At 40.5% G+C, this 27,480-nt stretch overlaps 1 protein-coding gene across 1 annotated transcript in view; it reads right to left on the reverse strand.

Moving 5' to 3' along the window:
* Positions 1 to 1,071: 1,071 nt before the first annotated feature.
* AGBL1 (AGBL carboxypeptidase 1) overlaps positions 1,072 to 27,480 on the reverse strand; it is a 1,082,464-nt gene continuing 1,056,055 nt past the window's right edge. Inside the window, exon 22 of the mRNA XM_075557460.1 lies at positions 1,072 to 1,249. Coding sequence (XP_075413575.1) covers positions 1,072 to 1,249 — 178 coding nt within the window. The remainder of the gene's footprint in view (positions 1,250 to 27,480) is intronic.

Here is a 27,480-nt window from a genome sequence, read left to right on the forward strand (position 1 = left end):
CTCCAATTTTATTTTTTTAAACCATACAAACTTTCTAGTTTCTACTTCTAAGTAACCTCTTTCCAGATCCCTCCCCTCCCAGCCAGTAAGGCACTTCCAGAACATGAGTTCTTGGAACACCTACAATATTTGCCTAGAATGCTAATATTTGTCTTAAGGAAAACAGGCCAGCATTATTGAGTATCTACTATATGCAAAGCTACATACATTTGCATATTATCCCATTTACTTTTTACAATGCTTTTTTTTCATGAAGATAAAATTATCACTGTTGCCTGTATAAGTGATCTAGGGTCTGGAAGGTTTCATTTCTTGCCTAAGCTATCATAATGCTAAACCCCACATTTGACCCCACATCTAAATGTGATCCACTCTAAAGTGACTGAGTGTCCCACTGGGTCGTGCTGCCACCCAGCATTGTGATCTGTAAGACTTCCATGTTCATAATGACTGGTGACCATGTCTTGTTCAGTGTTATGCAGGCCCAAACTGAATTTATCAGTTAAAAATGAAAATAAGACTATACTGTTAAAAATAGGACAAGGATTTGATTCCACAGATTTTCTTGTTCAGTCATCCAGTCATGAATGGCCCTGTCAAGATTTCCCAGTTTCCGTGTGGCTCATGGTTTGTACTGGAAGCGCAGATTCTACAGGAGGGAGTTAACAGCGGTAGCAGTTCTCATCCATTTGAGTCCAAGGTAGCATATGGAACAATTTAACAGCTGATTCAAAGTCTGGCTCAGAAGCCAAGAAGAAAGCCTTTCTTTAGTCAGCTTCCATGTCAAACCCAGAAATAATCTAGTGCTTACAAGTATTCCACTCGAATCAGCTCTCCTAGGAAGCTCCATGGATCATTTAACAAATGCACAATCTTAGGATTATGGACTTGCCTGCCTCTGTGCATAGGGAACCTATGAAGAAATCTGGAAATGGGGTTATTGAGCGTACAGGGGTCTGCTTTCTGTATGGGCATACACAATGCATCACTGATGGTTGAGAAACAGTGCGCATCTACTAAAACAATGGGTAGAGGCGAATGACTTGTCCTGAACCTCAGTTATTTTCTGCCTTATCCTGTTCCCTCATCTTCCTCCTCCTCCTCATTGAAGGTGCATTCCTGGATCTGCCGGTCCAGCTCCACGAGGCTGTCTTCCTGTCTTAAGCTACTGTCTGTTTGGTAATCAATCTCCTCCAAGCAAGGCGGCTCATCCTCCAGTTCTGCAGTGCTGCTGCTGCTGCTGCTGCATCTGCCATGAGTTCCCAAAAGACATTCAAGAAAGGGAAGGGGCAGGCAGGGAGAAAGGGAAAAAAGAGAGAGGGGGGGAAGGGAAAGAAAGAAAAGGAGAGAAAGGAGACAGACATAAAATAAGAAGTTAACCAACCAAAAGAAAGAACAGATATTCACAATTGGTTCAAACAGGAAGGTAGGCATTATCTTCTTTGGTATTATCATACTAGGAATTACTGATCTTTAATTGTATGCATAGTTCCCTGTCTTCTCAACCATGACCCTGACAATAGTGGTGGTGGTGGCGTTACTGTCAAATCTGGGAGAATTTCTTCTTCCCTTACTGTATTAGACAGGGTTCTCTAGAGAGATAAAACCAGATTGCTGATATATATATATATATGATATATATATGATATATAACTGATATATATATCACAGGAAATGAACTGTTATATACAGAAAAATAGATATATAATACAAGAAATGAAGAGTTAAATTATAAACAGTAGATAGATATATAACACAAGAAATGAAGAGTTAAATTATAAACAGATATATAATACAAGAAATGAAGAGTTAAATTATAAACAGATTGATATATAATACAAGAAATGTACAGTTAAATTATAAAGCAGTACAAATGGCTCAGTGTGACTCACTCCTGTGAGAGAATTGTGAGACACTGGTAGTCCTTCAGGTCTTGAGGGCTGCCAGGTAGTCCTCTGTAGAGAGAGCTAGGCTATCCCAGCACAGGCAGCAAACAGCAAAGCAGGTCACCAACACTCAGCCAGGTCACCAACTAACTGTCAGTCCCCAGTTCCAGAGATGTAAATTCCAATCGTGTGGTCTTAAAGGAACCTCAGCTTACAGCAACACCGTCCACAGGCTAGGCGTACCACAGGTAGTGTATGCTTTAAATTGAGGTACAGAACCAGCAAGGCAGCCACACACTGGCCAGATGATTAAAGAGTGAGAGACAAGAAAGGCAAGGCTCTCAGAGCCATTTATCTCTCCACCCTTCAATTAATCCAACTTGTGTTTATCAGCCAGGCTGGCACAATAAACTATCTCACTTACCAAGAGAGTATTCACCTCAAATCTCAGAAAACTTGACCATTTACACATAGTCATGATTTTCAGGGTTGATTAGCTCTGGAGTGGACAATCAGAGAAGGCTTACATTTAGAGTCTGATAATGTCTAATCCCAGGAGAAAGTGAGGTTGGAACCCAGTACATGGGACTCAGGATCCCAAATATTTTCCATGTGCTCAACAAACAGTGATGTGGAACATACTGGTTTACTCTGCTTCCACATGAATACGCTGTAGTTTGAAAATAAGCCCCTGGGAAATTAATAAGTGGGAAGGTAAGGGAGAAATAGCACGGTGTCTACTACATTAGTGTTTCCCTGCTATCTCCTCTATCCACCCATAGGTAATTAAGATACAGAAGATTTGCAGGGGTTGGCTCACAGACATAGAACAGGGCAGTCGGAATGGACAACAAACATTTACTAAATATTGTGAGCTGGGAAAATATTCTCCTAAGGAGTTGTAGATCTTTCTCATTTGTATGAGATGTCTTCTTTCCTGAAGACTCTCTAATCACTCCCTACTTAGGACCTAACCAATTAGGATTAGCAGCATGCTGGGTTTCTACTCTGTGATTTATAGAAGGCAAGTACTTCATAAATCAAGCCGAGTTGTTCATCCACCTGCTTCGCCATAAACAATGAAAATGGGTAATCAGCAGTACGGTCCCATGTTAGCGTGGGAAATGAATCAGAGGCCAGTTTCTTAATTGTCTACTGACTGATGTGAACAGCTTGCATGCTCGCCAGGCCCTCAGTACCCTAAATGGAAGTTCTGATGGGATATTGCTGAATGGAGAAAGAGTGGGAGAAATCTCAGAGCCCTGAGGCATCCTGGCAGCGAAGTCCATAAAGTCTTCAGCTGCTAACCCAAATGTTGGTGATTTGAAGCCACCCAACACTGCCCTCAAGAGATCTGTGGCAATCTGCTTTGGTAACCATTTACAGCAGTGTTAAAACTCTGAGGCTGTTCTACGCTGGTAGGATGGACTATGAGTCACAATCAACTCAAGGGTTCTGGGTTAGGTGATTTTCTTTTGGGGAAGGCAGGCATGTCAGAGACTGATCACCTAAAGTTGCTATATTTTACAGGGTGGATTCTGGCTACTAAACTAGTTGATCAAACAAACCCAAGAACTACCCCAGCTGCCCCAGCTGTCACATGAGCTTAATCAGCAAGAGCACCGAGTGCTTGCAGTGTAATTGGCACCATGCTAGGTAACAATGGTTTGCAATGTGAAGAAACTGGGTTGAAGTCATAGTTATGGACTTTGGAATAAAATCTGTAGCTCATAGAAGGGGGATGATATTACCTCGAGTGTGGCAAGTAAATACTGTACAGAAGTAGGAATATTTCTTACTCTTATTCAAAAGTGACTTGCAAAATAAGGGTAATCAAAACGTTTTAATTAGGTGTGGGAGGCGAGGGGTTGAGGCGTATAAAGAAGATGGTGACATGCAATGTTGAATGGGAACAACTTAGGTCTGTAGGGTGCCCGCACTCTCTATTGCAAAGCCATCTCCATTGACGCTGCTCACCGTTTCTCTAAAGCATCATTGTTATAGGTCAGGAGTTGACAATGCTAGTTTCATGCTACTTTACTTTATTGATGGATAAGACTTCTCGTCCACTTGTCAGGAGGAGCAAACAAGGCCACCCTTTCCTCCTACCATGGAATCTACTCCAATCACTGTCTTAGATTTTCATCATGAGAATCAAGTTGTCAGACTGGTTTCTGAATGTATTTAGATGTGTGCTTGTTGAAACATAGCAAACTAAATGTTTAAAAAATGTGTTATTCCTGTACTCTCAGAGATTTATAAAAATCTTGTAATCCCTCCTATTCAAACAAATAATCATATCATTAAAAAAACCCTTCATTTCCACATAAATTTGATAACTCTATTTTTTACTTATTTATTCTCCTTCTAAAAATTAATGTCTATACTATCCTTTTAATCTCTAAATGGTTATACTATTATATTGAATAAAGTTGATAACTTATGTTCATATTTTATTTATTTTGTTGTCATTAGCTACTATCAAGTCAGTCCCTAACTCTGTAAGTTTTTTTTGGGGCCTGTAATCTTAATAGAAGATGTTTTCTAAGTCTTCCACAGAGATACTGGCTTGGTGCATAGTAGGTATAGAATAAATGGTTGTCCAAGGGAAAATACATGTAACTGGCATAGTATATAGAAAACTCTAGAACTGGCATCATCATTAGAAAATTTTTTTATATATTAGGTAAAGCACAATTTTAATATGAGTCAACTGTAGTGAGCTAAAGCAACATGTTTCCCTTTGCCATTTATAAATATTTAAAAGACATTAATGAAATATAAGTATTATGCTAAATCAGGAAATTAAAATACATAACCAGCAACTTTCTACTCTTGGAAAAGTAAAATAGAAATATTTCGACTATTAAGTGCAATCCAAAGCATGGGATATCATGCATAAAATTAACATATGAAGACTTTAAAGGGTGGAATGAAAAAGACACTTTACGATGATGCTAATCGGATCGGAAGGAGCATGTATCAGTGAGTGCCCTGAATTTTATTTCTGCTTCATATCTTCCAGATGATACTGGAAAGGCCATTGACTTGGAAATCCCAAGAACAGACAAAAAGAAGCTCAACAACATGTTTTCTTCAGTGGCATGACAACGAAGTGGGACTATAAAAAAAGCTGCAAAGTTTTAGACTATGAAGTATCTATATGAGCTAAGCCTCACAGAAAATGCACGGGTCCGCCACACACAGTCTTGCTACCAAAGATTCAGGCTGTTACCAGGCTGCCAGAGCTCACTTCCCATGAGGGGGTGTCTGGGAAGGACAAGGAGAAGGCCCGGACTTTATCCGCCTGGGTGAGAACTAGCCACTTTCAATGCCAGCAAAGTGGGTGTGAGGAAGCTAGATTTCCACCTGATCTACTTCTTTTCCTTACTCCTAAGTGGTTTCGAGAAAAGCTCACGTCTGAAACTTAAATAAGACCCAAAGTCTCATAATTTAATACTCAATATGTGCAGGGCTCAACTGAAAATCATTCAGCCAATGAAACCCAAATGACCACTAGATACAAGGACAGAGATGACAAAAAATATTATAGTGAATCGACACAGGCGTTAAAGGTAACATCCTAAACATGCTCCTCTGCATAATAATCAAAATACTTGGGAAAAAATATCTGAACAAAAATTAAAATATCACAGCAAAATATAAAAGGTATAAAGAAGAGAGGAATGAGAATTTTACTAGTGAAAACTAAAACAATAATGTAAAAAACAAACACGCAAACACTAAAAAGATAGATTCAACAGGAGAATGGAAGGGGCAGAGGGGAAAAAAACAGTCAACTTCAAGAGAAAATCATCCTATCTGAATAACAGATTAAGAGTAGATTGAGAAAAACAATTATTAGAACCACAAAGTCACTTGGGACTGTTGCAACTATACTAATGATCTAACATTTACTTTACCAGAGCACTGAAAAAAAGAGGAGAAACTTAAAAATCACATGTAAGGAAACAAGAATTGAAAAGTTCATAAATTTTGCAAAGGAGATAATGCTACAAATTCAAGAAACTGAGCAAATCTCAAGCAGATAAACCCAAATAACCCCAAACACATCGTAGTCCAATTGTGAAAACTAAGCTTCTGCCCTCCAAGAAATAAAAAATAAATAAAAATGTTGAAAACAGAGAGATAAACATTTTACTACAAATTAACAACAATTTGAATAGTTGCATATTTTTTCATAAAAAACACAAAGACCAGAAAAACTAGCACACCATTTTTCAAATATTGAAAGAAAAAGCTATCAATTCATAATTCTAAAATGCTTAAACTTTTTTTTTCAGGGAAGCTAAAATGAAGACAATTTCATGTGGCATAAATTTTAGAGAATTTGTTGCAGTACATCTACTGCAAATGAATAAAGGAAATCTAAATGGAAATTCAGCGTTAAGAGAAAGAATCTTAGATCATGAGCAAATGAGAAAGAAAAAAGATTAAAATGATGGTTGAAAAATAAATGAATAATTGAAAGTGATGGTGGTTGCAGTGGGTTTTCCTTGTTCTCTAGAGTCACCAAATCGATCTCTGTTGAAGCAACACTTATAAAATTTTGTGTGCAGACTTCAGTTAGAGTGCATATGGTTTTCATGTAAATAGAGGTAATATTTAAGATAAGTCCATAACAAATGGGAGAGGTCAAAAAGGGGATAAAGTTTTCACACCCCAAACCAAACCCATTGCTGTCTAGCTAATTCCAAATAAAGCAACCCTTTAGGATATTGTTTCCAAGACTGTAATCTTTAAGGAAGGAGATGGCTGTGTAATGACTGATAGATTCTACCTAGAACAACAATTAAAACACTCTAACAAGAGCTATAGATCTAAATAAAACTAGAATTAAAAGAAAATCCACTCACAAGTAGAAAAGGGAAAACAGGAAAGCAATGAAGGGAAGAGAGAAATCAGAAGAAATAAAGAAGACAAGGAAGATGACATAGTCGTATAAATTAAAAAAAAACATTCTCTGTAAATTGTCTAAAGCAATAATTGAGACAGTGACTTAGAACATAGTGAATTTAAAATCAGCAACAACTGTCAGCATGACCTAACTGTATATTTTCTCTTGTAAACTTACTTTCACTATAATATAATTATAAACATCTGAAAGTAAAAACTCTCACAAAGAAGCTATCACATACATGCATTCACCAAAAGAAAGTAGGAGTGGCTATATTAATTTAGTTAAATAAAATTTTGGAGTAAGAAAAATAACCAGTGATAGAGGATAATGATGAAAGTACAATACAAGAGGAAGACAACATTCTTATACGTGTATGCACCAAACAACAGAACTGTAAAATACAGGTGAGTGGAGATACTAGGAGGATAGAGGGAGAGTGGGTTGAAAAGGGGGAACCGATTATAATGATCTACATGTGACCTCCTCCCTGGGGGACAGACAACAGAAAAGTGGGTGAAGGGAGATGTCAGACAGAGTAAGACATGATAAAATAATGATTTATAAATTATCAAGTGTTCATGAGGGAGTGGGGAGCCGGGAGGGAGGGGAAAAAATGAAGACCTGATGCCAGGGGCTTATGTGGAGAGCACATGTTTTGAGAATGATGAGGGCAATGAATGTACAGATGTGCTTTACACAACTGATGTATATATGAATTGTAATAAGAGATGTATGAACCCCTAATAAAACGATTGATAAAAAAAGAACTGCAAAATCTGCAAAATATAGGAAGCAGAGGGGTGATGTGTGCGTGTGTGTGTATGTGTGCTTCTTCAAGTAACTTGAAAGGCCAGGTATGATTGTACTAATTTCAAATTTGAGGGATGTTATGCCCAGAGAGATTATATCTCTGAGTAAATTAATGACAGAATTAAGAATCCAAACTGGCCCTCTTTGGCTAAAAAATGAGAACTCTCAGGTATTACTCTGTTTTATGCTTTCTTACCCTCAGAACTATTGACATTTTGGAGAGACCAAGTCTGTCTTTGCAGGACAGAGGAGGGCACTGAGAAGCAGCTCCAGCCTGTACCCACCAAATGCCAACAGGAAAAACATCCCTCCGCTGTGACAAGCAAAATTGTCTCCCAAAGTACAAAATGCTCTTTGGCTGGTAAACCGTCTAGTTGAGAACCATTGCTATAGAACACACAACCCCGGCTAAGTTCAATAGATGGAAACTGGAAAGGAGTTCATGTAAAAGACATTAAAAAACGCTTAGAGAAAATTCCTGGTTAAATGCAAATGCAGCAATAGAGAACAAAAATACACATCTAGTAATAGAAGATATGCCAATTTTGTTGTCAATGTATACAATTTAATCAGCCATTTAACTCAATCTCAATCAAGATACCTCTGGTCACTATGATCTGTAACATAATAATCACAAAACACGATTACAGACATTACATTTAAAGTCAAGACTAAAATTCTCCTGTCAGATTCCCCCACTATAATTATAACTTTTTCATAAGTTCAGGTTAAAGTTTGTCAAGAAAAGGTAGCATTGTTAAATATGGAAAGAAAATAATAATATTACTTCTCAATTCTATGAATACCCGAAAAATAAAAAACAATCGATATAAAATTAGAAGAAACAAAAGTCCATTTAATCAGTCAGAAAATACATATAAAAATTGCTTTGCAGTACCAACTCTAACCAGTTAAGTTTTAGCAATGAATGAACTGTTTATGTATAGGGAGCTAAGCCATATAAAAGATAAAAGGATCCCTAGTGGGGCAATGAACCAGACATCAAACTCCAAGCAGGAGGGCTAGTGGTTCATATCCCCTCCCCCAGGTGCTCTGCAGGAGAAAGAGGAGGTGTTCATCTTCCTTATGGTTCACAGCCTCAGAACCCCTCCAGGAAATTCTGCTCTGCCTTAGCAGGTTGCTACCTGCTGGAATCAACTTGACAGCGGTGAGTACGTAAAACACAGTCATAATTTTAGCAAGAAATATGAAGCCTCATATGGAAAAATATTATTGCTCACAATGAGACATAAAGTGACAAATATAAATATGCAGCAAATTACAAATTTGTTTTCAAATAAACTTAAATATTTGACAGTTATATGGATTTGAAAATAAAATATTTCTAAATGAGTCTGGAAAAGTAAAACACCGCCACAAACAACACCACCACCATGACCAACAAAACCCAATCAAGCAAACAAGCAAAAACTAAAAAAAAAGATGTGATGGAGTTAGTTTAGTTAAAAGATTAAGGCAAGCGTAATGAAGGGCAATTGTTGAAATTATACTGAAACAATTTGTAAGTTGCTGTTCTCCAAACAGCGTGATATTGTCAAAATATGCACAGATGGTATAATAGAACAGAAAGTTGATAAGACCAATTTGTGTATCAGGACAGTAGATTAGAAAAATCATGGGTTTTCAAACAGGTAGGATACTATAATGAATTTCACATGAAGTTATAGCACTAACTCAAACCATAAGAAAAATAATTCTAAATGATTTGAAAATATAAATAAGATATACTACAGAAATATTGGAGTAAAATATAATTGAAGTTCCAAAAATATCTTATAGAATTTTTTCTAACTTGGACATAACAAGCAAAGTAATTGGCAAATGTGACTCCTATTTTTAAAATAAAACAAATTTTAAATCTGGTAATCATGTTTAAAAATATTTTTTGAAAAAGGAAGGAAGGAATTATCAAAAGCAAATGTTTATTATCTACATATTTTTAGAAGAATAGGCTGGGGGAAATTCTCCCAAATGAATAAAGATCAGGAATACAGAGATATAGCTTTACAATGAGCTAAAGCATCACAACTTGTACACTGGTTTTCTGCATCACTTAAAGTACCAGGTTTTGGGTAGACTGGGAAGAGAATTCAAAAATGATCCAGAGTCTATGAGTATGATGCGGAAACCAGTGGGAGAATATCGCAGCATGGCTGTCAATGTGGGTATCAAAATAGGTTGGCATTTTCAATTTTAAGTGAATATCCTGGACACAGCAGATTTCCACTGCATGAAGATCAGCTCGCTCAGAGGAAGAGCTGATCTTCCCCGCCTTTTTTTTTTTGTTTTTTTTGGAAACGAGATTGAAATGGGAGTGGCAATTTTATGGAACAAATCATAACCTGTAAAGAAGGTTGGGTTTACCAATAATAAACCAGAGAGCGAGGTCGACTTAAAAGAATGGCTTCCAAGAAGATTCAATGCGATGTAAAGAAGTCAGATCAGCAAGATAGGGCTGCAGCTTTTAATGGGGGAAATTTTGATACGGAACCTCAAAAGAAATAGAAGAGCCCCAGGGACTTACTCGGAAGAGGTTTGAACAACGTTAAGAATGGCAATGGTGAAAAGATGGCCAGGAAATCTCCACCACAGATTTAATCTTTCACCATCGATACAAAACACCGGCTCATTCTTTCAGAGCAGCAAGGACAGTTCTATGAGAACTTTGTTGGAAAATCTTACCCCATCCTCCCAAGAACCCTGGCTTTGCACCTTTTGCTCCCCAAACTCTATTTGTATTTTATAGGAACTCAGTTTGAATCCCTCAGGGATGCCAAAGGCTCCTACCATTTTGAGATGGTCTACGTGGAACAAACATACTAGCCTCTCTCAGGGAAGGAATAGAGAGGTAGAGTCGTTGCACGCAGAAGTGTGTAGACTAAGTGAGGGTACCTGGAGAAATGATAGCCTAATATTTTGAGACTCTAGTTTCACAAAGATGTCTATGATTTTGTAGCAATACTTTTTGACTTACCCTCTATACCTACCTAATGCGATCACTAACCACAGAAGGTAAATGATTCAATTAGGCGATTCTGATAAAATGTAGTAGAGACACTGGTATTCACCCCATTTTATCTTCTAAACTCTTGAAAAACAGCAAAATGGAGGTGTAAGTAATTATTTCAGTTGTGCTGAACCTAGAAAATAGCTTTAACCTCAAACCATGAACTATGAAATTGCTTGCTAAATGCTAGTTTCCGTTGTGATCCAAACATACAGTGTTCCTTTGTGTAAACCAAAGTGCGTAAAGAACAAATCAAACAAAAATCGTATCAATGGGAATGAGGGGGAGGGCAGAGTGGAGACCCAAAGCCCATCAGTAGTCACTTGGACACCCCCTGTCAGAAGGGCCACAAGGCAGAGACGAGCCAGTCAGAGTGCAGTATAGCACCGATGAAACACACAACCTTCCTCTAGTTCTTTAATGACTGCCCCCCTACCATGACGCCAATTCTATTTTACCAATCTGGCTAGACCAGAACATGTATACTGGTATAAATAAGAACTCACAACACAGAGAATCCAGAACAGATAAACCCCTCAGGACCAATAAGGGGAGCAGCGATACTAGGAGGGTAAGGGGTGCATAAAGGGAACTGACCACATTGATCAACGTATGGCCCCCATCCCAGGGGACCAGACATCAGAAAAGTGGGTGAAATGAGACAGTGGTCACTGTAAGACAGGAAAAAACATAAATTATCAAGGGGACATAGGGGACTGGGGGTGGGAGGGGGAAAAATGAGAAAAAGAGGAGCTGATGCCAGGGGCTCAAGTAGAAAGAAAATATTTTGAAAAAGATGATGCCAACATAATCACAGACATATTTGATGTAACGGATATGTGCATAGATTGTGATAAGAGCTGTAAGAACCCCCAGTAAAATTTTAAAAAAGAAGGAATTAGAATTCATATCTATAGTTAAAACTTTTGGATCTTCCCAGACCCAGTAATCTGCCAAATAATATCATGTAACACATAAAACCAAACATAACACTAAAATACAGTGGTCACAGACACAATTTCCAGCTCTGACTGTTTAAACTTCAATGCTGCACGTGGTTTGCAGAGAAGGGACTTGGCGAGACCATTGTTGCTACTGGGTGTGTAGTGCCTCTCTTGTGACTTGTTGCACGCTCATTTCACTTTTTGCTTTTTCTTCATGAAAGTGAAAATTATCTTCAGGTTTCTTCTTGAGGTTTCAAACAGGCACTAAGAAGGACCTTTCATAAAAGTGGAGGGATATCAAGTGAACTTTCAGAAACTGAAGTAACACATTTGATAGGAGTCTGTAAGTACTTAATCTTCAAGTAAGTAAATGTCTTTTTATTTTTTTCATATTATGAGGCTATAATGGAACCATGGACAAACTTTTCTCTAGCATTTTGCTCCTCTTCGTGGCCTCATTGGTTTACTTATTTATTCCTCAAATATTTATTCATTAGGTACCAGGATAAAAACCATAAACTAAACCAAACTCATTGCCATTGAGTTGATGCCAACTCACAGTGGCCTTGTGGGACAGTGGAGAACTGCTGCTCTGTGGGGTGAGACTGGAATTCTTTCATGGAGTAGTGAACCCCATCTTTTTCTCACTAGGATATGAAAGATAAGAAAAATAATTTTTACAGCTCAAGAGAGGATTAGAAGTTGTTTAATAATTATAAAACCTAATTACATCTGAAGCAGCAAGATTAACATAGAAACTGCTGGGGGAAATGGTGACAATGGAGTACACATTAAACACACATTAAATATATTGGAGAAATCTGAATGATCAAAGAAAGTAAGAGAAATCATTTTTAAAAATCCCCCATGCCATGGGTAAAATATATGACTCAAAGATGCAATAGGAAAAAAGTCTCAAATGCAATAAGATTTGAGCCTGCAAATAAAAATGACAACCAACAATAATGTCCATCCCTTACACTCTTAAAGATTCATTCAATCACTTAACCCCATAAGCCTTTCTGGGTCAACCATTAATTGGGCTTGAAGTCCAGGAACACACACGATACTCTTGTCCCTAGAGCTTCAAAGATGATTGAAAACAATAGAGAAGCAAGCACCCAGTTAGAAAGGGGACATTTTAAAAACTGGCCTGAGCATCAGAATGATTTTCATGTTTGCTATAGGAGCGGGAGAAGGGGCCAATACCAGAAAGAGCAAGGAAAAACTTAAAGTGTGATGAGATAATTTTAATAAAGTCGAGTCACCTTACGAAAGAAGACATTATCACATAGGAAAGACCTCGACACTTTGTATTGACACTTTGTGACCCGATGTGATCGAAATGGTGTGGCACCGCAAAGGAGGTGCATCGTGCAATGCAACAGAGTTGGAGACGGGTACCCCAGGTGTATGTATGAAATGTAATATGAAAGCCATTGCTTTTCAAATAGGAGAACTGCAATATTGTCTGATGAAGATTCTTGGTGGGAGAAGGGGAGACGACTGGAGACAGTCTACTCAGGCAAAAGAACATAACAATGAAGGTCCAGAAATAGAGGTAGCCTGGTCACAAAAGATGTTGGTGAGCACAAAGCTAAGTACACGGTCCAAAGTACTCTGGAAATGAAGTCTGCAGAACAGATCGCAAATGTTTGAGATCACGTCAATCTAAAAGTGATGCAGAAACATCACACTAAGGGTGTAGGAGTGAAGAGATAATGCACATTCGGGTTGTGTTTTATATTTTTAGATCGAGTCAATAGACAATATATTAATTTGAAAAAAAATAGAGACTTAAGTTTAAGAAGGTAATGTTAGCAATATAATCATTGGAAGAACGAATTACCAGAGGGGAAAGGGTTTAATAAAATAAAGGGGGCACAGTCTGTGTAGAAGATTTAAGGTCCCAAATTATACTGTAAATATTAAAATGCTTCTGGATAATGAAATCTTGAAATCCCCACCAGAGACAAATACAAACCGACCATGTAGCTACGCAGAGAACTCCCAGGAGGATCCAGTAGGGTGGGGAAGGGCTTACATATTTCCAGCGATATGTCCACAATGGAAAATTAGGAAAAACAATGAAAATCCACCTTGAGCAAGAGAGAAATACAAAGAAGAGCAAAACAAACACCCACAAAATTGAACTAGGATGACTATCTAGAAATTGAGAAAAGGTTTTGGAAACATCAGTGGAAGGAACAGACACTTGGAAGGAAAAAAATTGCATTTAATTATGAAATAAGTTTTCTAAAATCAAAAACTAATAATGAAAAACTCAGTAGAAACTTTAAAAGGTCAAAAAGCATGCTTAAATCAAGGATTATTAAAGTAACAGAAATTTCTAGAAAGAGTTTAGGGTAAATGGACAAGAGTAATATTCCAAAAGGTTGTAGGTGAACGGTTGTAGACTTCAAGCTGCACATATGCTTTGAAAGCATCCCAACAAGGATAGGCAAGTGTCCAACTGAATGAACTTGGCTGCAGTCATCCACTGATGACAGAAACATGTTGAACACATTTAGTTTGAATCAAATCCATTCGTGTACGAACTGGAAGCAAATTAGAAATGCCTTTGACTTTACCCTTGAATATACTAAGAATGTAGATTTGGGGCTGGAAAATAAGCACTGCTATTCTGACAGAGGTCATAGTTAGAGTTATTTAAATGTTGACTTATAATGATTTGTTTTTTAATAATTAGAATGTTTTTTGATGATTAATAGCATCAACAAGAATGGGATTTTGGGAACACTTAAGAGTGCTCATGTATAAATGGTACACACATCAAGAACAGAACAAGGGGATGTGAGTGGCTTAACATCAGGACAGATATGAATAATGGTCGAATGATGTCACCATATCAATTCAACCTGCACGCCAGACAAAGAATCCAAGCGGCTGGGCTATTTGAAGAAGAAGGCTACATCAGGACTGAAGGGAGCTGTCTTACTTGTTGCAAGATCTTACTTGTTGAGAGTGAAGAGGACTTAACGTACTTATTGATGAAGTCTGGATCACACCTGAACATAAAGAAAATGAAATTCCTCACAACTAGACCCACGAGCCATGCCCACATGAATGGAAGAAACATTGAAATTGTCAAAGACACCGTTTCACTGTATCCATAATCAGTGGCCAAAGGATAGCTGTCAAGAAGTGGAATACTATATTACATTGGATCAATAGTGCTGCAAAATACCTCTTTAAAAAGCAAAGATATCAGAGGGTAGAGGGAGAAAGATATCAGAGGGTGGAGGGTGGGGTACAAAGGGGGAACCAATTACATCTATATATAACCACCTCCCTGGGGACGGACAACAGAAAAGTGGGTAAAGAGAGGCATTGAACAGTGTAAGGCATGACAAAATAATAATAATTTATAAATTATCAAGGGTTCATGAGGGAGGGGAGTGGGGAGAGAGGGAGGAAATGAGGAGCTGATGCCAGGGGCTTAAGTGGAAAGCAAATGTTTTGAGAATGATGATGGCAACAAATGTACAAGTGGGCTTGACACAATGGATGGATTGATGGATGGATGGATAGATGGATGGATGGATGGATGGATGGATGGATGGATGGATGGTAGGATGGATGGATGGATTGTGATAAGAGTTGTACCAGCCCCCAATAAAATGATATTTAAAAAAAAACAAAGCTATCACTTTGCATAGTAAAGTGTGCTTGGCCCATGTAAGGGTATTTTTCAGCAACCTCATAAGCATTTGAAAACTGGTCAATGAATATGAATCTAGAAATATATGATGCATTCAATTATGGTGTTGAAAAATATTGAATATGCAGTGGTGTGGTAGCTACAAGTCCACTTGAAGATATATAAAAGTTTAGGGGTGGTATTCGACCTATCAATCAAGTCAGAGCTCGATAGTGCTTACTTGTGGGCCCTTCAAATAAGGGAATTCCCTTTCTGTCTCCCTGCCTTTGGACTGGACTGAGACGTTTTCCTGACATATAATTATTTCTTGACAGAAAGCCTTTTCTTATACATATGTGAATGTCACGGATTTGTTTTTTCTAGTCAAGCTGGGCAAATGCATTATAATAAACTGAAGAGGGGATCCTAGAGAAACAAATCATGAAGATGGAGATTGGAGGCTTATCTGACCTCGGACTTATCACAGTTTTTCTCTTTTTCTAGCTGGAGGTCAGATATGGCCATATTGCATATTAATGAAAAATTTAAATAAGAAAAGATTGAATTTGACTGGTTTAAGAATGTGTTTAGGATCTGGCTGTACTATTGATCTTTTCTACTTATTATTATTATAGAGTGTATGAAATGTATGATTACTGGGAAGTTTGAATAGAGAGTTTGTAAGCCCTCTGCCTTTAGATCTCAATTTTGATCTGTTAAATAGGTTAGTGAGAAATACCTCCAAAGAAGGTTAAGAAAAGGTAAATCCTACCCAGTACCTTGAGCGATTAGGACATTTGCATTTGAAAAGAATTGCTAAGATATCTGTTGGTACATGGAATTTTTTTTTAAAGGGAACCATTTGACTTTTTGAATTTTGAACTGGAGGTATGCTCCTGAAGGTGGAAAAATGTGTGGCCATGAAGGAACTCTCCAATTTAGGACTGAGCATCAAAGGGAGCCTGCGAGCAGACTGACATGCTTGCTAGGTGGCCACCTACAACCACTTGCCGGGTGCAAGTGGGAGAAATGCAGCAATAGAGATGGGTTGATCCTGGCCACAGACACCTGTGGATCTGATTCACAGGGATTAGAGGACAGGTGAGAGCAGGTTGGATGCTCTGAAGTTTAAAGAGTTGTGTGGAATCTGAGCCTAGGGCATGAGCTACGCCGAGGGGCTAAGGTTGTTGAGCATTTGTGAAGGGGCTCATGATTTAAAAGTGAAGCAACTAATCAGCACCCTGAATTGGCTAAGGGAGGCAGCCCACAGTGAATTGATCAGATCCTGACCAGATGAAGGCCAGGTTTTTGAGCCTTTGAATTGCTGCTGAGTTTTTGGGCAGCCTGTCCTGATTTGACGTTGCTTGTAGATGCAGATTCACGAGGTGCCAATTAAATGAAGATGCTTTACATCAAAGAACATGCTTGTTTCCGCAGTCCACTGGGTTGATAAAGTGGGCAGTATAGAAATTATATAGATAGATGATAGATATAGATATAGATGATATAGATATGGATATGGATATAGATATAGATAAATGGGGTATTAAAGATATTAAGTAGCTGGCTTACAAATGTTCATGGGCAGAGGAATATATTGATAGCATTATAGGATTATGGTGTAGGTGTTCACATAGCTGCAATTTTTAAGCATGGACTCTTTTCGTTCACTTATAGAATGTTATGTTTAAAGAGGCTGGCACATTTTGAGTTGTATACATTTCAGTTTTATCCTGTTAGGCAGAAAGATGATGTCACTATCGACTTCTTTTCCCCTTCAAATTATGTATGGCTAAAGAGCTGTGGAGAGATAGCAAGTTGACAAGGGGTGGTCTGTGGTAGTTACATAATTTTATGAAGATATATAAACGTATAGGGGTAGGTTCTAGCCTGTCAGTCAGGTCACAGCATGATGGTGCCTTGTGGTGGGCGTGGCCTTCTCAAAGGGAGGCCCTGAGACCTCCCCTTTTCTCTCTGTGCCATCACCTTCTTGTGGGCTGACTGGGATTGATGACAGAGCCCCTGCCATTGGTTCCACACGACTTTGCATGCCTGTGATCAGTATTGTATAGGACTGCGTGAGTCTGAAGCAGGACTTATGGAGTAGCATCGGATTTGTGGACTTGAGTTGGACTGGGCTGGGGTGTTTTCCTGATATACAATTACATATTGATAAAAAGCTCTTTCTTCCACATATATGAGTGTGTCTGGATTTGTTTCTCTAGTCAACCCGGCCTCAAACACATGGGTTGCCAGAAGAAAGAACAAATCTGTGTTGGAAGAAGTTCTTCCAGCAAGGTCCTTAAAGGAAAGGGCAATGCTTCAAAGCTATGCATATGGTTTTCAGAAGTTTCTTCCTGTGAAGTGAGGTGCCGAGTTTTCTTTCATTGTCTGTTCTTAGTCCGGAAGCTCCACTGAAACCTGTTCATGTTGGGTAACCCTGCTGGCGTTTGCTACACCAGTGACATAGCATCAGAACAACACACAAGCCACCACAGTGTGACAAACTGACGGACAAGTGGTGACTCAAGCCATGGTCACCATTCTCTTATTCTCATGGTCCCCATGATTATATTCTCCACTACATCATACACATGTGAAAGTTGGACTTTGCAATGCCAATGACCATAGGAGGATGGAGGCATTTGACTTGTGGTGCTGGAGAAGAACATTGAAAGGGCATAAGAACAAACCAATCTGCATTGGAAGAAGTAAGGCCAATGTGGTCTTTAGAGGCAGAAATGGCAAGACTGCCTCTTACATGCTTCAGACATATTGTCATGCAAGACCAGTCCCTGGGGACCGATATCATTTAGGCAAAGCAGAAGGACAGTGAAACAGAGAAAGGCCCTCACTGGGATGGATATTCAACGTGACTACATAAATGAGCTCAGGCGCAGGGACAATTGTGAGGATGGCACAGGACCGTGAAGCATTTAATTCTTGTGTGCATATGGTCACTTTGGCTTGCAGCCAAGTCAATGTCACCTACTCAAGTTATTTTAGGTATGTTATCAGTGAGGACCAGGCCCGAGAACATCAAGCCTGGCTAAGTAGTGGGTGGGTGACCACAAAGGGAGACCCTTGGCAAAACAGATGACAATAGTGGCTGCAGCCATGGACTCAACACAACAAGGGTGTGACGCTGGTCCAGGACCAGGCAGTGCTGTGTTATATTGTTCGTCGGGTCTTTATGAGTGGAAAGTGACTCACGGTAACCTGACAGGAACACCCACAATATGCAGAGAAGAAACCATCTAAAATACTGAATATTCTACACTGTCCTGGGCACCAGGTAATGATAGATGGAGAGAGAGAGAGAGAGAGAGAGAGAGAGAGAGAGAGAGAGAGAGAGAGAGAGAGAGAGAGAGAGAGAGAGAGAGAAAATAAAGCACAAGAAATTAGAGAGAAAAGGGAAAGCAGCATGAATAAGGAGAGACAGGGAGGGAATAGGGAGGAAGAAATAAATTATAAACATAAAAAAAGAAAACTTTGCTCTTGTAGGTATTTCTGGCAAGAGGTCAGTGGCTACCTCTCTTCCCATTATCTTGCTTCATTTTAAGCAAATTGTTCAAGTCTAGAAAAATACAACAAATCGTCTTTGACACCTCCTGCCAATGCTTCCCATCTGGAATGCCTGGTTTGCATCCCTTTTCCTCTTTGAAATCTTCTGTGTGAACATTAGAAATACTCTCTCCTTTCTCTTGGACATCTTACTTATATTGTGTCTAATATTGTTATTGGTACCACTGTCAGTGGTAATAAGTAATTCTCTGTGTATTGACCTTCTGCTCCTTGCAAGATTCCCATCATTACCTGGTGCCCAGGGCAGTGTAGAATATTTAATAGGCACCAGACTGGCTCCATCTCATTAGCTCTTTGCTTATTCCAGGTAATTCCCTGTCCTCATAAAGTGTCTCACCCTGATGCTAACCCAGCAGACCAGAGCAGCAATATAGCCCTAGTGTCGGAGGGGCGATGCCTTCTAAGGGAAGTGTTATCCAAGGCAGAGGGCAGGCTCAAGTTTCTAAAATGAAACTGCATCACCATTAGCTCATTAGCTTTCTCTACAGCTCACAGACAAAGCTCCCTCCAGATGAAATACATGTACATTTGGTAAGGTGTCAGCTATTCTCTCTCTCTCTCTCTCTCTCTCTCTCTCTCTCTCTCTCTCTCTCTCTCTCTCTCTCTCTCTCTCTCCTCTTAGGATCCCACATTGACTCAAAGAATAATGGATTCAGCAAGAAAAAATCACCATATGAAATCAAATATGGAAACAACATGCAAAATCTGGTTCCATTGGCAGGGTGGGCTAGATGTGGGAAGTAGGTGGAGAATATATCTAGAAAAAATACTTTAGTTCCTCATTTTGATGCAGAGGTGTTGATATCCTATAAATACACACACAAGGAGACCTGATGGCAGGAGAGCAAAGCCTTTGGGCCGTTCAACTACACCCCCCCGAACGCACCCTCCCCACATTGCTCTTTGGGGAAAAAGCTTTGGTGATCCATGCCGTTAACAGTTGCCAGTCATCAGCCCATGGATCGTGATTTGACAACACACACACACACACACACACATTCCTCATTAGGTAGGATTGTGGATCATGACATAAGGTAAAGCAATAATAAAGTATGACTTTGGATCAGAGAATCAGATTTCATTCTAGCTCCAAATACCAAGTGAGACACTTGCGATGTTTCTTCCCTGGGCCACATTGCTTCCACCTGGCAAATGGGGATACTCATTATGTTTCTTCTTGCAATGATAAAGAGAGATAAGTTTCACAGCACAAAACTGGACCCATGGTCGCTCACGTGCATGCTTGTTGCCTTTTCCTTTCTATAGTGTATGTGGAGACAAAACATGAGAATTCTTTTATCCCGGCAAGACCTCGTCTTCACCCTCAAACGTAACCCTGTGTAGGTTCCAAACACAGCCTAGCAGGAAAGCCATTAAAAAGTCTCTATCCTTTGCAGCTCTTCCAAGCCAGCCTGTACAGCAATTTGCAACTTTATGATGTGATAAATAGAATTTCTTTGTTTTGATTTTCCATTTGCATATTTATTGAGATATGACGATCTTAATTAGTTCTGCTTTTTTTGGTTTGTTTGTTTTCTTGGTTGGGAGAGACAGCTTTCTGTGGTGCACAATCATTTGGAATGCTAACAGGGTGAGCAGAACACAGCCTGTGGCATTCCTTGATGTTGATGCTGCTTAAAACGCAGCTTTGTGGATTCTTGCTTTGCTTGTTTTTTCTTTAAATGCTGAGGTAATGCTCAAGAATTGGGTGGATGCCAGACCTCAAGAGGCAGCCACCTACGGAGGAAGCAAGAGGAGCATACTTTAAGATTCCAGACACTCATTCTAATCTAACGCATTCTCCCCAGCCTACCTATCACCTACTTCCCTCTTAAAAAAAAAAATGCCAAAGCCCTTTGAATGCTTCTTTTTGAGAAAAAATGGCTTTGACTGCTACTTTATAACAGTAACTTTGAATTCCCTAGACTTCTTAATCCCTCAGGAGTATTTGAACTGAATACCCACACTCTCGCCTCCCTCGGTGACCTGCTATTTACTTTCTTTTGTGTGATGCTGAGCCTCCTGTAAAAGACACCCACAGCCTATTAGACATCGCGTAAACAGTTAAAGATGTACTAAAGGCACCCCCAGAGCTAGCTCTCCGACAGAGCCCTGAACAATTAGCAAGGTTCCCTAATGTTTCATTGTGTCAATTTCTTCACACTGTCACTCACACCCGTGTAGAGTCTGCTATTGAGTCAACACTCGTACGAGGTAGGATATAATTCATTATTGTCTTGTTTCAACAGTTAACTCCAATAATGGAGCATTCCCTGTGTATAGTCCAAAGCATATGGCACTGTAGAAAATAGAAACGCAAACCAAACCACAACAACCATAACAACAACAAGATATTGGAAATTATCTACCAGGCACCAGGTGCTCGGCTTTGGTTCTGATTTTATTACAAATCAAACACACAAATATATAGGGTTGATATTATCAATCCTCTTTTATAGTTGGTAGAGTAAAAGAGACACCTGAGGGATCCAAGTGATGATATCAATATCCTGTAGCTACACATAGAAGACCCTGTGTGGAACAAATAGCTAAATGCTAGTCTACTGACCAGAAGGTTGACAATTCAAACAAACCCAGAGGTACCTCACAAGGAAGACAGGTCTTGCTATGATGCACAGTTCCACTCTGCCCACATGGGGTCACCAAGGGTTGGAATCAATTTGATGGCAACTAACAACAATGTTGTACCAGGCATTGAAGATGTGTGAAATTCAGATAAAACGGAGGGATCCTGTTATTTCTTCAATTAAATCAACAAATATTTATGCATGGAGGCATGGTACAATGGGATTTCTTTACTCTTTATTCTAGAAGTGTAATTCTCCCCAAATGATTGATCAGGCAGCATTTTGCATGAGTTTCATTGGTTTACTATCCACACAAGTGGCTTGAATGGATTAGTTGGGTTGCCATCTGTGGTAGTTACATAATCTGGTGTCAATTAGATCAAGAGTGTAGAGATAGAGTCTAGTTTGTCAATCAGGATGTAGCCAATGACGCCTCTGTGTGGGCATGGTCTTCTCCCGAGGATTCTTGGAACTCCTATAGATCCTCCTTGGTGGCAGGAGATACACACACTCTCTCTCTCTGCTCACTCCCTGTGAGACATCCCTGTGGAGAAGACACATGCAGAGAGGCTGATGGTGCCAGACCATTGGAGCCGGAGGGCCACATGAAGCTACCCTGAGACAGTCAGAGTTTCAGGGCTGAAGGAACCACATGGAGAACCCTACCAGTGCTGAGATGCTTACAACATCCACAAGACTGGATCCACAAGACTTCCGACCCACTGGCCTGTGATCTTCCTGCATTCGGTGTCATTGCATGTGTTTTATGAGTCTGAAGAGGACTTTATAGATTGGTGTTGTACATATGGACAAATATCAGACTTGTGGACTGGGCTGGGATGTTTTCTCAATATTCAATTACTCTTGTATATAAATCCCTTTCTTATACACATATGAGTGTCTACGAATTTGTTTCTCTAGTCAACCCAGACTAACACACCATCCACATAGCAATTTGTGGGGGGTTATTTGTCAGTCTATGAACCCACTAAACTAATTTGACTTGATTGAAGCCTGGCCCTGGAATATATAAGGAGTTTTCTTTTCATTGATCCCTGGTGGTATGGTAAGTTAAAGCATCCTGTTCCAAATGGAAGTCCAGTGGTTAGAGCCCATCAGCTGCTCCGCGGGAGAAAGATGCAGCAGTGAGCTTCTGTAAAAATTGCAGTCTTGTAGTTAGTTCAGGGATCATTTGCTGGCCCTTAAGAGCGTTTTCCAGTCCAGTCTGTTGGGGCACCACTCCCTGGCCCCAAAGTCCACTTTCAGCATTCCCTGGGGACCTTGCCACTCCATTCCCTTGCTGTTCCACTGCACTCCCCCAGTGATTTGCCTCGGTGTGGTGGGATCAGGTCAGGTGCAATTCCCACACTGTGTCTCCGGTGCTGTCCCCTGTATCGCCCTTAGTCACTGATTGGCATCATTTCTCATAGTGGGGCCAGCCATGTTGTTCTCTCTGTGGACTGGCTGCTCTACTCAGGAACATCATCATCACGGCCTGGTGGGCCAGGCTGTGCTCCACTCTCTCCTCCTGCCCCTTCATCTTCTCCCGTGTGCTCTGATCAGATATGTTCATCTCCAGGAGCTGCAGAGTCAATGTCGTCCTTTGGAACAAATTCTTTTCAGGGGAGGGGCAGGAATCCACTTAATTTATGGTGCTGGGGCCAGCCTCCCAGACCTCTCCACTGGTTCCCTACTCCACGCCGGGATATTGCATTGACACCTTGCGACACTGGGTTGAAGTCTGGCCCCACTTTCCCTGTGGAGATAAAAGCTTTTCTCTTATGAACTGTTTTGTTCTGTTCTTTGTCAGTGGTTTGTTTTTGTTGTTTTGTTGTCTGGTTGTATACTGTTGCTTTGTTTTCCTCTGTCTTGTTTTCGTGCATGTTAGTGTCTCCACAGGTCTGTCTGAATAGGACAGGCTGGATGAACTATCTGGAGGAAAAACAACGGGACCGACAGTTCCGGGGGGACTTGGGGTGGGGGGGTAGGGGGGGTAAGGAAGTGGTGTTAACAAACACAGGGACAAGGGGAAACATGGGACCCCAAATGGTAGAGAAGGGGGAGTGGCAGGCCTGGTGGGAAATGATCAAGGGTAAGGTTGCTTAGAGAAGAGGTATACTCTAGCCCAGTTGGCGACGAAGCATGGTAGTAGGGCAGGAGGAAAGTCAAGGGAGATGGAGGAAAGAGCTAGGAGTCAAAGGGCATTCATGGAGGTCTAGACAAAGACATGTGCATGCAAATATATATAGGAGGATGGGGAAATAGATCTATGTGTCTATATTTATAGGTCAAGTATTAAGGTGGCGGAAGGACCTTGGGCCTCTACTCAAACACTCCCTCAATGCATGAATACCTTCTTTTATTAAATTGGGACTCTATGATGCTCACTCTCCCGACACAACGGCTGGAGCCAAAGTGGGTGAACAAGTAAATGTGGTGAAGAAAGCTGATGGTGTCCGGCTATCAAAAGAGATAGTGACTGGGGTCTTAAAGGCTTGAAGATAAACAAGCGGCCATCTAGCTCAGAAGCAACAAAGTCCACATGGAAGAACACACCAGCCTGTGTGATCGAGTGGTCCCAAAGGGATCAGTTACCAGGCATCAAAGAACAAAAAAATCATATCATTGACTGCACACCTCCATGATAGGATCACTGAAGACAAATGGGTGCATAAGCAAATGTGGTGAAGAAAGCTGATGGTGCCCGGCTATCAAAAGAGATAGTGTCTGGGGTCTTAAAGGCTTGAAGGTGAACAAGCGGCCATCTAGCTCAGAAGCAAATAAGCCCACATGGAAGAAGCACACCAGCCAGTGTGATCACGAGGTGCCAAGGGACCAGGTATAAGGCATCATGCAAAAAAAAAAAGATATAAGTGTGTGTATGTATGTGTATATATGTATATATATATATATATATATATATACATATATATATATATATATATATATATATATATACCATATTAAATGAAGGGGGAAGTGCAGAGTGGAGACCCAAGGCCCAAGTGTCAGCCAATGGAGATCCCCTCATAGAGGGGTTTAGGAGAGGAGATGGGTTAATTAGGGTGTGAGGTAGTATCGATGAAGAACACAGCTTTCCCACAGATCCTGGATGCTTCCTCCCCGCAACAACCATGATCCGAATTCTACCTTGCAGGGCTGGATAGGACAGAGGCTGTACACTGGTACATATGAGAGCTGGAGATACAGGGTATCCAGGGTGGATGATACCTTCAGGACCAAGGGTGTGAGGGACGATGCTGGGAGAGTGGAGGGTGAGTGGGTTAGAAAGGGGGAACTGATTACAAGGATCCATATGTGACCTCTTCCCTGGGAGAGGGAGAGCAGAGAAGGGGGTAAGGGAGACTCTGGATAGGGCAAGATATGACAAAATAACGATGTATAAATTACCAAGGGCACATGAGAGAGGCGGGAAAGGGGAGGGAGGGGAAAAAAAAAAGAGGACCTGATGCAAGGGGCTTAAGTGGAGAGCAAATGCCTTGAGAATGATTGGGGCAGGGAATGTATGAATGTGCTTTATACAATTGATATATGTATATGTATGGATGGTGATAAGAGTTGTATGAGTTCCTAATAAAATGTAAAAAAAAGAAAAGAGTGGAAAAAATGATTAGGGCAAAGACTGTACAGATGTGCTTTATACAATTGATGTATGTATATGTATGAACTGTGATAAGAATTGTATGAGCCCCAATAAATTGTTTAAAAAAAATTTAAAAATTGCAGTCTTAAAAGCCCCACAAAGTAGTTGTATTCAGGCCGGCAGGGCCACTGTGAGCTAGAATCGACTCGACAGCAGGGCAGAGTGTTTGGAGTTTCATCTCACCCAAATGGGGATTCCTGATTGATGGTTGCCAGGAGGGAAGGGCGTCATTTGGACAGGGAACACTGAGCTGACAGCTCCCTAGAGGAGTTGTCATGCACATTAAGGGCTGTAGCACACCGCCGGTGCAGTTCACTGAGCAATTCAAGCGGAAGACCCAGAGAAAGAGGGGCAGGACCATAGGACCAAATGGCAGAGGTACAATTGCAGTGGTGTGACTTTCCATGGCAGCAGAGGTGAATGCCTCCAGGCAGAAAATCGCCAACCTCCCTGCTCATGCAATACCATAGTGTCCATGCTGGCTCATACCTTGGGGGTTTCTGAAGCTATGCAACTGTTTATTGGAGTAGACTACCCCGTTTTTCTCTTTTGGAGCTGCTGGTCATTTCAAAGTGCCAATCCCTGAAGTTCAACATGGAACCACTATGCCACCAGGGCTCCTTGACCAGCAGATCTGGGTGTCCCATAACGAGGAAGCAGCCTGGGCTCATGTGGGCAGAGACCTGAGCAGAGTGGATAGCCGTGTGGGAATGAGCTGACTTGCTTTGGGCAGAGGCGGCTGTGCTGAGGGGTCTACAATGAGGGAGCCCATAGAGGTTGAGCAGGCTTGTCCATACACGTTTTGCCTGAAGAGCTGTTAAAGGGAGGCCTAACCTTGGCATTGGCCTGGGGGCATCCTCAAACTTCTGGTTGAGAATTTTCCCAGTAAGCACAGGGGTCAGATCTGTACAATCAGAGCAGTGGCAAGGAAAAGAAGGAGGGAAAGGAGAGGATGAACACAGTCATGGGACCCCTGACCTGAACGAACAACACACTTGCTGGGAGACACCTGGTCTAGAGAGTAGAGTGCGTCGCTCTTGACATAGACATGAACATAGGTAATTTGGGAAAGGTCAGCGGGTCCACTTTGAGCCATAAGTAGGTTTCTCTGTTCTGACGTTAAGCAGGTTCTCATAGAGACAGGGGGAAGCATCTTACCTGAAGTCTTAGAGCTTTTTTTTAAAATCATCCTATTGGGGGCTTATACAATTCTTATCACAACCTATATGTACATCAATTGTATAAAGCACATTTTACATTCATTACCCTCATCGTTCTCAAAACATTTGCTTTCCACGTAAGCCCCTGCCATCAGCTCATTTCTCCGCCTCCCTCCCCACTCCCCACTCCAGTCTCCTAGTTGTTTACTGTTTACTTTCTCAGTAATCTGTTCTTGTTGTTTGCTACCTTCTCTACATAAGGGCTTTCAAGTGCTCACATTGGTAATCTCCTTGTGTGCATGACCCAATCAGATTGGATGGTGGAGCACTCATCCCAGCATTCTTATCACTGCTTAAAATTTTAAGGCCCCTGGTGTGTATAAGCCAGCAGCTCTGGTGGTGCAGTGAGGTAAAAGCAAGGGTTTGACTGCTAACCACAAGAGAAAGATGAGGCTTTCTGATTTCCTAAAGATCTACAGTCTTAGAAACCTATAGAGTACTTCAGCTCTCTCTTATAGGGTCACCAAGCATTGGAATCAAGTCAATGACATTGTCTGGTGCTTTTTATAGAAATGGTTCACAGAATTGAGAACACAAAAATCAATGAGTAAAGGTCTACTCACCAAGTAACGCCATCATGATGTAGAGAGCTATGCTCCTACTCATCATGAAATGAGTAAGGTAGATGAAGGTAACGAGAGAGGCAGAGGGTGGGCTAATAAGGAAAAGCAGTACAGAGGGGTGAGGTGAGAGGATGTGAAATATTTAATTAAAATTGCTCAACAAATCCATTAGCAAGTTTTCTCTTTAAATATCTCATAATTTTTTGTCATCAATGGGCTGACCCAAGTGGCCAGAAGGAAAAGCTATATGTGATTCAAGTTCATTGTGGAAGGTAGCAAATAGAATAAACATTGGCAAGTGTATGAGAAAAGATCCTTGACTAGTCAATTGATGCTTCAGACATATATATTTTTTATTTAGTTCTTAAAACACTCACTTTTGTCAGTTCTCTTTAACAACGCGTGAGGTAAAATGGAGCTGGGTTTGTACAGTGACTGGCTGTGTTCCCTATCTCAGAGCACCAACAGAACTTAGTATATCTATGTATCACAGCAATGGTGCTGATTCCAACTGGCTAGAGAAATGTTTGTGAATAGGCCATTTTATCACTGTAGACAACGGTGTTGCTTAGGCTTCTACAGATATGGTCACTAAAGGATACAAAACTCT

This window comes from Tenrec ecaudatus, chromosome 9, assembly GCF_050624435.1.
Source record: "Tenrec ecaudatus isolate mTenEca1 chromosome 9, mTenEca1.hap1, whole genome shotgun sequence".
Classification (NCBI taxonomy): domain Eukaryota; kingdom Metazoa; phylum Chordata; class Mammalia; order Afrosoricida; family Tenrecidae; genus Tenrec; species Tenrec ecaudatus.